The sequence below is a fragment of the Nelumbo lutea genome, chromosome 4, assembly GCF_056320005.1.
Source record: "Nelumbo lutea isolate HS-2025 chromosome 4, American lotus-T2T, whole genome shotgun sequence".
NCBI lineage: Eukaryota > Viridiplantae > Streptophyta > Magnoliopsida > Proteales > Nelumbonaceae > Nelumbo > Nelumbo lutea.
The window spans coordinates 5,330,383-5,342,766 of NC_142687.1; the positions used below are offsets into that span (position 1 = coordinate 5,330,383).

General features: G+C 34.8%; 1 protein-coding gene across 1 annotated transcript; it reads left to right on the forward strand.

Annotated features, from left to right (window-relative positions):
• The first annotated feature begins 483 nt into the window (after positions 1–483).
• On the forward strand, positions 484–9,128 carry LOC148853539 (Peptidase family M48 family protein). Its single transcript, XM_088941112.1, has 9 exons — positions 484–930; positions 1,151–1,208; positions 4,439–4,506; positions 6,590–6,769; positions 7,036–7,132; positions 7,498–7,607; positions 7,718–7,851; positions 7,936–8,121; positions 8,766–9,128. Exons 1-8 carry the CDS (start codon positions 715–717, stop codon positions 8,069–8,071), a joined length of 999 nt encoding a protein of 332 aa, XP_088797238.1. The 5' UTR covers positions 484–714; the 3' UTR covers positions 8,072–8,121; positions 8,766–9,128.
• Positions 9,129–12,384: the final 3,256 nt, after the last annotated feature.

Here is a 12,384-nt window from a genome sequence, read left to right on the forward strand (position 1 = left end):
AAACTGATGGGAAGGAAACCGCTTTAACCACCGATTTTCACCTTGGCAGTTCGACCGTTCGGGTCAAGTGATTCAAACATTTTAATTATATATCTCATCATACACTTTGAATTGGAATATTAGAGTACGGTGGGATATAAATGTTACGAGAAATGGGCATGAAAACAACAGTGAAAGGAGGGTCTATGACGTCTGACGTCTGTCGGCTGTGAAAAGGGAAAAGAGGAGGAGGAGGAGGAGGGTGGTCTATGACATGATCTCTAGATTTCTCTCATCTATCATCTTTCTCTCAATCTCAGATTTAATATCGATTTTGCTTCTCTCTGTTTTTCTATGTTTTTTTGTTATTTTATTTTTAAAAATTTAAATAAAACATATTGGATTACAAACCGTTGCCCGAGTCAAACGGTTCAACGGTCAGACCGTCCGAGTCAACGGCGATTCGAAAAGTGTTAAAATCCGCAGGTGCGTATTACACACTCCGCTTAAGGTAACAGAAAGCGTAGGGGAATATCAGTCAAAGGAAAACGAAATGGCGGTAAAGCTTTACCATAACTCCGGTCTCCGGCTGTGTGGATGCCAACAACTGCTTAAACAAAACCGTCAAGTTTACGGTCTTAACTAGACCAACAAAATGCTTTCGCCTGAACAAAACGACGAGGGAGGGCTGTGAAGTGTGAAGTACGCCTATCTGCAACTCCTCTCCCCTGTTCAATGGCCTCTATCTCTCTTTCTTCGTTCTGCTCATCTCAGAGACCGGCATATCTGTTTCTCGATTCGAATTCCACGGATCGGTCGCGGTTCGGGTCATTTTCTCTGCGATTCCGGTCGATAAAGAAATCAAGAGTCAGACTTTCTATGTGCAAGGCTGCTTCTGTTGTCTTCCGTGACCTCGATGCCGACGATTTTCGCCATCCTCTCGATAAGCAGGTGATTGATACCCGAATTTGCATTCCATTAAAAATAACATCGAAAAATTTGTTTCGTTAATTTTGGTTTCTCTGGATGTTTTTGGTGTTTATTTACCACTACCGTTCTCATCTGGCTATAATTTTCCTGAGACTTATTTGTTTATGATCGTGTTATCGTATGTCTACTGTATCCGCAGTTTCTGCAATTTCTGATTTATGTTTCTGATTTTTTTTTCCAGAACACATTGCTTTTGCGGGCAATTCCAGGTCTTAATGAACTTGGCAAAGTTCTTTTAGGTAATAAAAATTAAGATGCCTATAATCTCTGCAGCTCATCACCAAGTATGTTTTTCTTCTTGGTATATAGTTTTGTTCAGTTTTCATGTTTATAAAAAGATTAGAAAATACTAGTTAGTGCAAGTAATGTTAAATGCTGGAATGCTTTATTGCGTATGAATTTGTCATTCAATTGACACTATGCCATATTTGTTAAAAGAACCTCAATAATTGCATTTCACGTTACAGTATTAAGAAAGGGTTCACCTGCACCTCTATTCCAAATTAGAGACATACTCTTACATTCAACGTGCTGTAAAAGATTCATTACACACGTATTAACAAGATACTTGAACATACAGTTAGGGTGAACAACTTGTGACCACATTCTGTGCCTTGTTGCAGAGGTGTCCCTGGTCATGTGTTTAATATGAACTATGGACTTGCCTTACCAGTCTCTTTTCACGTGATTTTTAGGACTGTTTTATGAATAGGGTAGCAACTTCTTAGATAAATTCCTAACATGATAAACATGTTTGCATATGGAGTATTCCTTAACTTACAAATACCAAGACTTTGTTGAATAGTTTACTCGATAACATGGCTTGCTTTTTTATTCATATATAATTTCCAGATCCCACCTTTCAACCTACAAAATCTTTTGGAGTCAAGGACATTACAATGCATAAGATACTTAATATGCGAAAGTATTGTATCTTTGTTAAATAGTATGCTCTTAGGTGGAATGCTCCACCAGTCATACATTGGAGTTAAGAGGATGATGGCTTCCATCTAGGGCTGCAAACAGATCAGATTAAACTCGGATAGGGGTATATCCGAATATGATCTGAAAAGAATCCAAGAGATCTAAATTTGATTTGATATTCGACAAATATCTAAAACATAGATTTGATTTGATTCGTTTGCATATGTGGATATCTGGTTTGATTAAAATATCAATAATTTTTTTACAAAATTAGTATACATTCATAAAATTATATATAAATAGAAATATATACCACAAATAAAAAATAGTTTATCCAAATCATAAATTATAAAGAACTTTAATACTAAAGTATATGTCATTAGACATAAATCTCAACCATTTAGAGGGATTTCTTGGGGGGATTTGGATAGAAATCTCAATTATTTCCTTCTTTCATCAGCCTTAGACCCCAAACCACCCCCGGCCTGTCACTAGTCCTACTTTTGAGTTCTTGCTAAATTTTGATGGTAACTGTCAAGCAGATTCCAACTGCAGCGTCTGGCTGGGATTGGTGGTCTCATCACTAATTCATCAGGGGCTGCTTTATGGGATTACGATGGACTGATTGGTTCTACAGATGCTGCTGAATCTGAAGTTTGAGCTCGGTTGGATTAGGGGTGGCTGCCTCCAGTCATTTCAGCCATTCAGCAATGGAGAGTGACTCATGGATAGCTATTGGGTGGGTCTCCAATCTGGAGGTTGGTCCTTGGAGACTGGACCACGTGCTGAATGAAATCTGTGATCGCTCAGCTCTCCTTCATTTCTCCTTCATATGGATTCCTAGGGAACTGAATACTTTGGCTGATTCCTTAGCTATAAATGGGGTTGATAGGGACTGTATAGCACTAGCGCTATGCCTTTGTAATATCTGGCCTTCTGAGCTTCTGCTTTTTGTACATCCTCTCATTTACATCCCCTTTTTTGGATCCATTAGGGTATGTACACACACACAGATCAAGCATTATCTGAGTCTGCTCCGATTAATAAACAGATTATATTTTCAGATCTGATTAAAGCTAAACAGATACCCGAATCCGACTTAATAAATTCAGATTTGAATTCAAATCCGATAATTTGCAGCCCTGCTTCTATCCCTTTTTGTAGTATGTGTAACATGCACTTGGTCTAGCATAGTAAATGGGATATTCCCTAATCAGCATGCTGGATTTCTGGGAGAGAAGAGTTCAAAGGTGTATTCATGAACTCTATTTTGAGTGGTTGTGAAACTATAACTGTGTATGGAGTCTATGGACTCTGCAGACTATTGTATACTGAACTTTCAAGTGGGCACTGCTCCAGACGGTGGGTGATCAAACTCAATTCTGATGACAGTGCATTGGGAACCCTGGTCTTTCCAGCAGTAGCATCTTAAGAAATCACAAAGGCAACATCCTCATGGGTTTTTTGCATTTGGTGGGAAAAGGAATTTTCCTTAGAGATCAGATGCTTGCTCTCATACACAAGAGTTAAAGTTGGCTAATTCATCTGGCCAGAGTGGTCTTGTAGTTGAAGGTGACTGCTGAGTTGTAATTAAGTGGATGTCTGTGGCAATGGATGGACTTTGGGCTTTCAGGTTCCTAGTTAGAGTAGCTGAGTCTATAGCCAATTCCTTGAACCATTCGCTCAGTTGGACCCCCGGATTAGCTAGCACCTAAGCAGTTGGACTTGCAAGAGAAGGAGCTAGTAGATAGGACCTGCTATGGTGAGTATTAGGGCCTGGGTAACACCTACAGGGATAATACATAGACTGTTAGCTATTCTCACACTCTTTCTTTTATCAATGTTTGCTTTTCTATATCTTTTGTACTGCTTCCAGTTGTGAGAATATCTTAACAGCAGGGGTATTCCTTGTTCATTAAAGTAATAAAAAAGAAGGGCTCTTTCTCCTCATTACATCAATAAAAATCTTTCAGTGTTAATAATAGAGAATCCTTAATCAGCGCTGTATATTAAAAAGATGTTATTGGTGCACATCTACTCTAAGAAACTACAAAACATTATTTCTTTCATACAATGGAATAAGTTCCCTAGGGAGCTAGATGTTGACAGGTGTTTGACTTGAAATGTCCCTCAACCTAACTATGTGATAACTTTCATTTCTTGAAGATAAATATGTCAACATTTAGGGGTCATTTGTTTAAGCTTTTGTGCATTTGTTATCCTAAGTACAATGGGAGAAATAGTGCAAAGATACTATCATTGAAAAACAACTACATTTTGCTTCATAAATAATTTGAAAAATAAAAGAACTTTTATGTGTCCAATAGCACTTCTTAGTTGACTTTAGAATTCATCTCCAACCACCCTCGACAAAATAAGAATTGCATCATAAAGACATTTGCCCCAAATCTCATCTAAATGACCACTAGTCACCTTTATTATGAGATACTTTTGTATTTGGAGTGAGAATGTCGTCCTGCCTGCATGATTTCAGAATCTATTGAGGTTTACTGAAGCAACCCATGTGAATATATTGTCATTGCAGGAACTGTTACAGAGCAGGTCATGCTTCTTGAGAATATAGGGACATCTGTTCTTGTTGGTGAAAATCAGGTTATTTGATGCTTCTGGCATAAAAGAAGATTTATGATAAAGATAAATATCAATGTTTTTTTTTTTTAATTTTATACTTTTGCACCTCTTTGAATTATGCAAACATCACAGGTAGATCTATTGTTTTGATAGGTATCTTAATGTACAAATCCATGTAAGATGCCCTCTTAATGTAAAAATCCATATAACGCGTACTTTGAACAGTTTATGAGTTTCCTTTTTGTATATTAAAATTTGATCTACTGGCAACTGTTGTAAATATGGTGTGGATGGTTTTGTAGCTGAACATTCAGCTGCCACACCTAGAACAAGGGGGGCAGGCATCTGATTAGTGGTCAATCAAGCATATTTGATGCAGTGAATTTTTGTGTCCTAAAACCCAATATCTAATGTATGCAAAATTCCTAGTACTTTGCTACTACTTGTCGACTTTGGCACTTGTTTCCTAATTCTCTTTTTAGTTTAATCAACTAGTTGAGATAAATGATTAAAAAAAACTTAGATGAGCTAAATGGTTTGTTAAGTTCAATCTTAATATTCTTGAAAAATATCATGTAAGTTTTATCTTGCTTTATTCTTTTTGAAGTTAATTATGGAGCTTAGCATACATAAAGATGGTAAACAGGCTACTGTCATCTTTCAATGTGGGTGCTCCCATTGGAATCTCCCTTTGTGTGTTTCTTTTCCAATTCTCATCAGTCAGGTCTTGTGCATTGTTTTAAAAGGCTTAAGCCTAGAGGCGAGGCACACAGATTTTTCCTCAAGCCTTAAGCCTCACACCTTTGATGCGAGGCTTAAGCCTTTGTTAGAATGTGGCATAAGCCTCAAGTATCAATGATTATTTAGAGATTTAATACAAAATATATTTTTTTGCATTTTTATAGTTCAAATTATATGGAAGAAGCACTTCAGTAATTATGAGAAAAATAAATAAAAAGAGTAAAAATCAAAAGCTAATAGGGAAATCAAGTTCTATTAGTTTCTCATAGTGTTTTAGGAGAGTTCAATGCAAAAAGGGCCAATCAAGTTCTTAGTTTCCCTTGGATATATCAAATGATTTTTCTTATCATTCTAGATCTAACATCCCATGTTAGTTATTTTTCTCATTTCTTCTCCTAATGGATTTATTTTATTTTATTTTTTGCAAAAATCAAATTAACTAAGTTATTTTCTTTCTTTTAAACTATTGAATGACTAGAAGTCTAATATCCAATTATATGGATGATTCTTCATATGTTTTCTTTCTTCTAAATTGGTAATTTTAATTATTTGAGAACTTTGCATTTTGAGACATGAAATGTAAAGTGTTTATAATTGTTAGTTGATTCATTGTTATTTTATTTAATTCTTAACCAATGGAACTTATTGCTTATAAAATTTTATTTTATGGATATTTATATCTTCTATCATTCTAACTTGGTATATTATATGTTATTTTTATCAATTTATAAACTTTAATTAATTTTATTCTTAAGCTTTGAGGCTTAGGCCTCGCCTTTTTGGGCCATTATGCCTCAACTACACCTTTAGCCTTTTAAAACCTTGGTCTTGTGATCCACTTTTCAACTAAGGTTCAGGATTGGGTATTTTTTATTCTGTTGAATCTATATGATCTTGTGATTCGATGCAAGGTGAATATTCCAGACGGACAAAGGAGGATCAAGAAGAAAGTGGACCAGAGTAGTTTGGGAAGACTGGGATATTTGTCATGTAATATAAGCATGAAGGTAGACATGCTTGTTTGAGTTAACTGGACAATTCAATCTTGTCCATGTGGGTTTGCAACAGGGTGTAGATTGTGAAAAACTATCTTGTGACTTGGGCTGTGGATAACAAAATCCATCTTTCTTGTTTTAAACATTTCTGATGTCCAAGTATGCATATGTAGCATGTACTAGTCATTTTTTTTAATTATAAATAACAATCATAACAAAATTAGGAGACTTTACTCATTGTGTGCATAAGTTTGATCTCTTATAAATACCTCAGTAATTCTGCCCGTGTTCCCTTTCTTGAGATCAGCAACAAGATTCCCATGTTCCTTCATCTGCTACTGATTTTGAAATTTCTTTCAACTTTTCAGCTTTCTGAAATTCATGAATTGATGGTTGAGGCGGCAAAAATACTAAACATTGAAGCTCCTGATTTGTACATTCGCCAAAATCCTGTACCCAATGCATACACTCTAGCCATCAGTGGTAGAAAACCATTTGTTGTTGTGCATACAAGCCTTGTGGAGCTTCTGACCAGAAGGGAGCTGCAGGTCTGCCTTCCTTTTAATGCAGACATTCTTTTTTGGGTTTATCATTTTTTTTTCCTTCCTTAGTCTTCTATTCATTTCTTTCTTTATATGATTACTGCTGTCTAGCTTTCTAAATATTTTGAATCTTTGTTTAAAGTTGACACACAATCTTCTGAAAAATCTTGCATGATTAACCCTGGGGAATAAATGAATGCAGCTTTCTAACTTCTATGTTTTTCCCCCCTGAGAGCATGACCCCTAATTTATTTATCAAAATTACTGAATAGGCTGTTTTGGCACACGAGCTCGGTCATCTTAAATGTGATCATGGTGTATGGCTTACATTTGCGAACATTCTTATGCTTGGTGCATACACTGTACCTGGTAGGTTTTCTGTTCATTTCAAAGAGTGGTGATGTAGGAAACTTATTCATCTTACATATAAAAAGTTCTAAATGTCACTTGTATCTAAAAAAATGGTGAACACTTGAGGGGGTCTAGGACACTGACCAATCTTTCCTGGTTATGAATTATGACCACTTGGTTGACATTTTGATGTCAAAGATGTCTTGGGTTAAACCTTTAATTGACTTATTCACATGGACCTGTCTCTTGATAGCCCTCACATTGGTGAAAATTATGTTATTTAGTGCAGAATACATATTTTCCATTGAAAATATATCTAAAATGCTTGGATTTTCATCTCGAATTAATGTGTGCACATGTCGATACACCCATGCCATTGGCAGGGCTTGGTGGATTGATTGCTCAGAGATTGGAAGAACAGCTCTTTCGCTGGCTCCGAGCAGCTGAACTAACATGTGATCGAGCAGCCCTTCTTGTAGCCCAGGATTCCAAGGTATATATATATTCTATGCAAATTACATATTTAGATTACAAAATTTATCATTTATATTCTGTAGCTTCTCTGTTGGTAATCTGATTTTTGCATTGTGATTCTACCAAGAGGTGGTCATTTCTGTTCTCATGAAACTAGCTGGGGGCTGTCCCTCCCTCTCTAATCAACTTAATGTGGATGCATTCTTGGAGCAAGCTCGATCTTATGACAAGGCTTCTTCAAGCCCAGTTGGATGGTATATAAGGTAACTCACACAATCAAAATATCATGCGAAGTTTGAGATAGTGAACAATGAGGTTTTGAAACTAACATGCTCATCTCATTTCAGAAATGCTCAGACAAGGCAGCTCTCCCATCCTTTGCCTGTTCTACGTGCCCGTGAGATTGACAAATGGTCAAGGAGTCAAGAGTACTTAACCCTTCTTAGACAGGCAACAGAGCTCAGTTCTGTTCAGAAAGTTTAGACTAGGCAAAGAGAGGCTGCAGCTTGAAGAGATCCAGATGATTTATGAAGGTGTGTTTCTTCAATGCTTCTGTTTGGCACTGATTTTGAGAATCTTGTGCTTTTAAGAAGTGAAAATTTCTCCATATTTTGATGGGGAAATGAAGGTCCTTTACTGACTATAAAGTGTCCCATCTAACCCTAATCCAACTGTCATAGAGTGTTGAAGTTCTCCCCAAAAAAATAAAAAATGGAACGAAAATAAGAAAGAAGAAAAAAAATATATAGTTGTGAATCCTTATTCTGTTGTCATGCTTTTCTAATTGTTTTATGGTTATCCAAGATCATGCAATAGAATGATGGAATTCCTTTTTATGCATTCAATATAACACAATACAATGATGATGAAAGTCATCTAATCTGACAAATTCTATGGTTTCTTTATTGCCGTCCAAGATGATGCAATGGGTTGGTGTTAAAGGTCATTTAATCTGTCAAATTCTGGTTTAGAACCTCCTATTAATGAAAGTGGCGTGTTCAACCCACTGCATGTGTGCTGTCCTTGTGGGTAATGATGGTCCATGTTTGTTTTATGTATTGGCAAATCAGTTGTAGGCGGTCCTTGTGGTTGGTGCTTCATTTTTTTCTCAGGTCATTTGTCATGCAGCTGTTTCCTTCTTGCTTAATCAAACACTTTATATGTTGTTTCTTCCTAGGCATTGGAGCACAGAAAAGGGGAATGCAGAGAACCAGTGCAGAATATGACACGTATAATTCTTATGCTTATAGCAGGACCATACAAGTACAGTATGGAAACAAAACCTTGGGGTGATTCATCCAGGTCTACTGGTATACTTAAAAGAGCAGAAGGATATTGGTTCTGAATATTCATAAAAAAAAAGATATTGGTTCTGAAAAGTTGTTGTATGCTTGCAACTAGATGATTGTATGGTTTATATTATCTCTGAATGTATGATACTGTTTCTTAAATATACAACATTTGTACGGGGTACTCATGAAATATCCCTTGCTCGCTGCGAAGGAAGATTGCTGCAATGCAAATTATTGGTAGTGCTAAATAACATGTGAGCCTTGTGAGACATTTAGTTCCTTTGAACGATTTAATGGCTAAAAACCAGGTTGAGACAATAGAAACTTGGCTTGGCTAAGGGTAAATTGCATTGCTGCATGCTTTTGTGCTATCCTTAATATCGTGAGTCCATGGATGATAAGTTGGCTAAAGGAGATATTTCATATTTCATGATTCTCAGTGGCCAGCCAGGGGGAATTCCTTTTTATTTTGCAGTTCCGTGCTTCTCAGCTTAAGACCTTTCACTCATGGAAGATACGCAGCAGCCAGCACCAGGCCCACCACTGAGAGAAAAGATAACCTCAGAAGCAGAAGAAAATGGGTGGCCAGTGGGGAGGGATGCATTTCAGCAAAATTGAAGGATGAGAAATTTTCTTTTCCTTGATTACCAAAAAAAGGGATGAGATTTGATCGTATGATATTTAGTTTTCCTGCAATTGTAACTCAGTTTGGATCAACCTGTGGGTTTATAAAGTTTTCACACATTTTATTTCAATGTTGAGGTAGAATTCAGATTTACGAACTAAAGAATGATTTAAGAAATACCGATAGGACGGTCAAGCAATGATGAGCACATTTGAGCAAAAGCCAATGGAGACACGAATCCACTGAAGGGTCCGTTTGGAGGTCTAAAGGACTGAAGTTTTTGGTTATGAAACTGCTTTGGATAAGGTTTTTTTTTTTTGCATAAAATTACGGTTGATTTCTGATTTCCACTGCAGAGCTATAAATATTCAAAATGGTAACAACCCACACTATGCACCAAGGCCGGCTTGTGAATTGGCATTAATTCCAAGCTGAAACCTATTCCAACAGTACTTTGAGCCTACAAATTCTGACCCTGGGCTGAATTGTCATTTTCCCTTTTTTTGGCTAACATCTAGTTGGGAGAGGTCAATAAAAACTCAACTCTTTTCTCATGTTGATACTCCAACTAACCCCAGGCTTCTGTAGTCCGATTCTTTTATTTCTACCAAAATAAATAAATTACCGATACTATGGTTTTCAAATTGCCATTGGCCCGGATGGTGGGATCTTTCGGCCCAAGAACCATTCAGGCAACCGGTTCTGTTTTACCCCACACTCGGTCCCTGGCAAAAAATTGTTGAATCGATCAACAACCCATTGATCCAAGTGGTTGAACTATTTACCTGTTCAATGATTTTGACTGTTTTTTTATTTTAATTATTTTTTAAAATTTTAATTTTTTTGTCGAAATAGGCCATCTGTTCAAACTGGATAGTCAAACGGTTGGCCCAGAAACCATAGCCAGTAACTCTAACTGAGCTCTCACTTATTTTGGTTTTGGGAGAGAGATTCAAGTAAATACGGTTCAAATTGAAGCTGAACAAAACAGTTAAAACAATGCAGCAGCAGCAGCAATAACAGCTAACATAGGTGTATCATGGGCAGCCCGTGCTGGTCCATGGGCCGAGTCTTGGGCCAGTCTAGGTTGCGGGTCAGACCAAGCTATAAAATGTATATTTAAAAAAAATTAATAAAATAGACAAAATTAAAAAAAATCTCAAAATTTATTTTATATGAATTTTGATATATACAATTATTTATATATAAAATAATAAATACGAAATTGAAAAAAGTACAATACAATTGAAATAAAATAATATAATATGGGCCCATGCCACACCAGCCTGTGGGCCTAAAATCTCAAGCCCGGAATGGCCCACATGCTACAGTGACGGGTTGTGCCGGGCCACAGGCGGTACGACTTATGTTGTATTTGGTTTGAAGGAAAAGACGGAAAGAAAGGGAAAGGTAGGGAAACCAAGCGGGCCCAAGGGGTGGGTCTGAGGCCCAGACCGGATGCAGTGTGAGAGTGAGAAGAGATACACGATTGTGGAGACTTCTAACAAAAAATCAATCAATAAAAAATCTCCGGCTTCAACTTAAAAGCCTTGTCCTTCCCAATTGGTAAGAAATAATTATAGGGATTTATCTCCACCAGTGGAAGGGCACGTGTTATACATAATCATGGAGATTTCTAGAAATATGTTAAAAAAGCGAGAAATCAATATAACGAAATTCAATTTAAAAAAAAATCATTTTTGTTTTTATTTTTTGACTTTTTGTTTGCGACGCGCAAGCCCAACCAAATTATGAAGTCTTCCACTTTATACTCATGGACCTCGGAATTCAGAAAAATCGGAGTTTCAACATCTATCTATCTATCTATCTATCTATATTGGTCTTGCCATGTCAGCATGTCTCTCATTTCAGAGAAATTATATATATATATTATTTTTTAATTTCATGTTATTTTTGAAACAACCATTGAGATGCACTTTCCTAATAACCTAAATAATTTCTTCTCTAAAAATTACTCCTAAACTACATCCCCCACTATCCCCAACTTTCTCTAAAATTATCTCTAATTCTTATTTATCTTCTAAATTATCCCTAATTCCTATTTATCTCCAAAATTATCTCTAATTTAGTAGAGAGTTTATATTCTAAATTATCTCTATCTAAAGAAAGTATGAATTAAAAAAATTGAGAATTATTTAAATATTCTAACAATATTATAAAATAACTAAAATATTTATTAAAAACACAAAAAATAATTTTATATTTTTATAAAATATATCACAAACTTATGTACTGACAATTTAAATTATGTTTTTCTAGATTATCAACTTAAATATTTTTTAAATATTTAATAATATGTAATAGCTTTAAATAAATAAAATTCAAATAACAAAAAAAATTTATAAATTATTTAAATATTTAAATAACTAAATAATTTTCATAACTAGATTTTAAACAGTTAAAATAACGAAATTATGTAATAAATTTAAAAATTTTCTTCAAAGTAGAAAAATAATTATGACATAATATTTAAATGAATAATAATTTAATATATTACAAATTTAATAAGGAAATTATGTAATAATAGTATAAATTATGATTTTATGAAAAATTAAATTCAATAAATAATTAATATTTTAAATTTTAAATATTTTACATATTATTTAAGTATTTAAATAACAAAGTATTTAACATAACTAGATTTTAAATAGTTAAAATAAATAAATTATGTAATAAATTTAAAAAATCTAAAAAGTAGAAAAATAGTTATAACATAATATTGAAATTAATAATAATTTAATATTTTTACATAATATTATAAATAATTAATTTTACTTATAACAAGTAATAATTCAAGAAAATAACTTTCAAAAAAATAATATTTATTAATAATAATTTTAAACTCTTAATCTATATTT

Coding starts and splice junctions, on each gene's coding strand:
- LOC148853539 (XM_088941112.1), top strand. CDS start 715: ATGGCCTCTATCTCTCTTTCTTCGTTCTGCTCATCTCAGAGACCGGCA. Junction 6,770..7,035: donor TGACCAGAAGGGAGCTGCAG/GTCTGCCTTCCT, acceptor ATTACTGAATAG/GCTGTTTTGGCACACGAGCT. Junction 7,133..7,497: donor TGGTGCATACACTGTACCTG/GTAGGTTTTCTG, acceptor TGCCATTGGCAG/GGCTTGGTGGATTGATTGCT.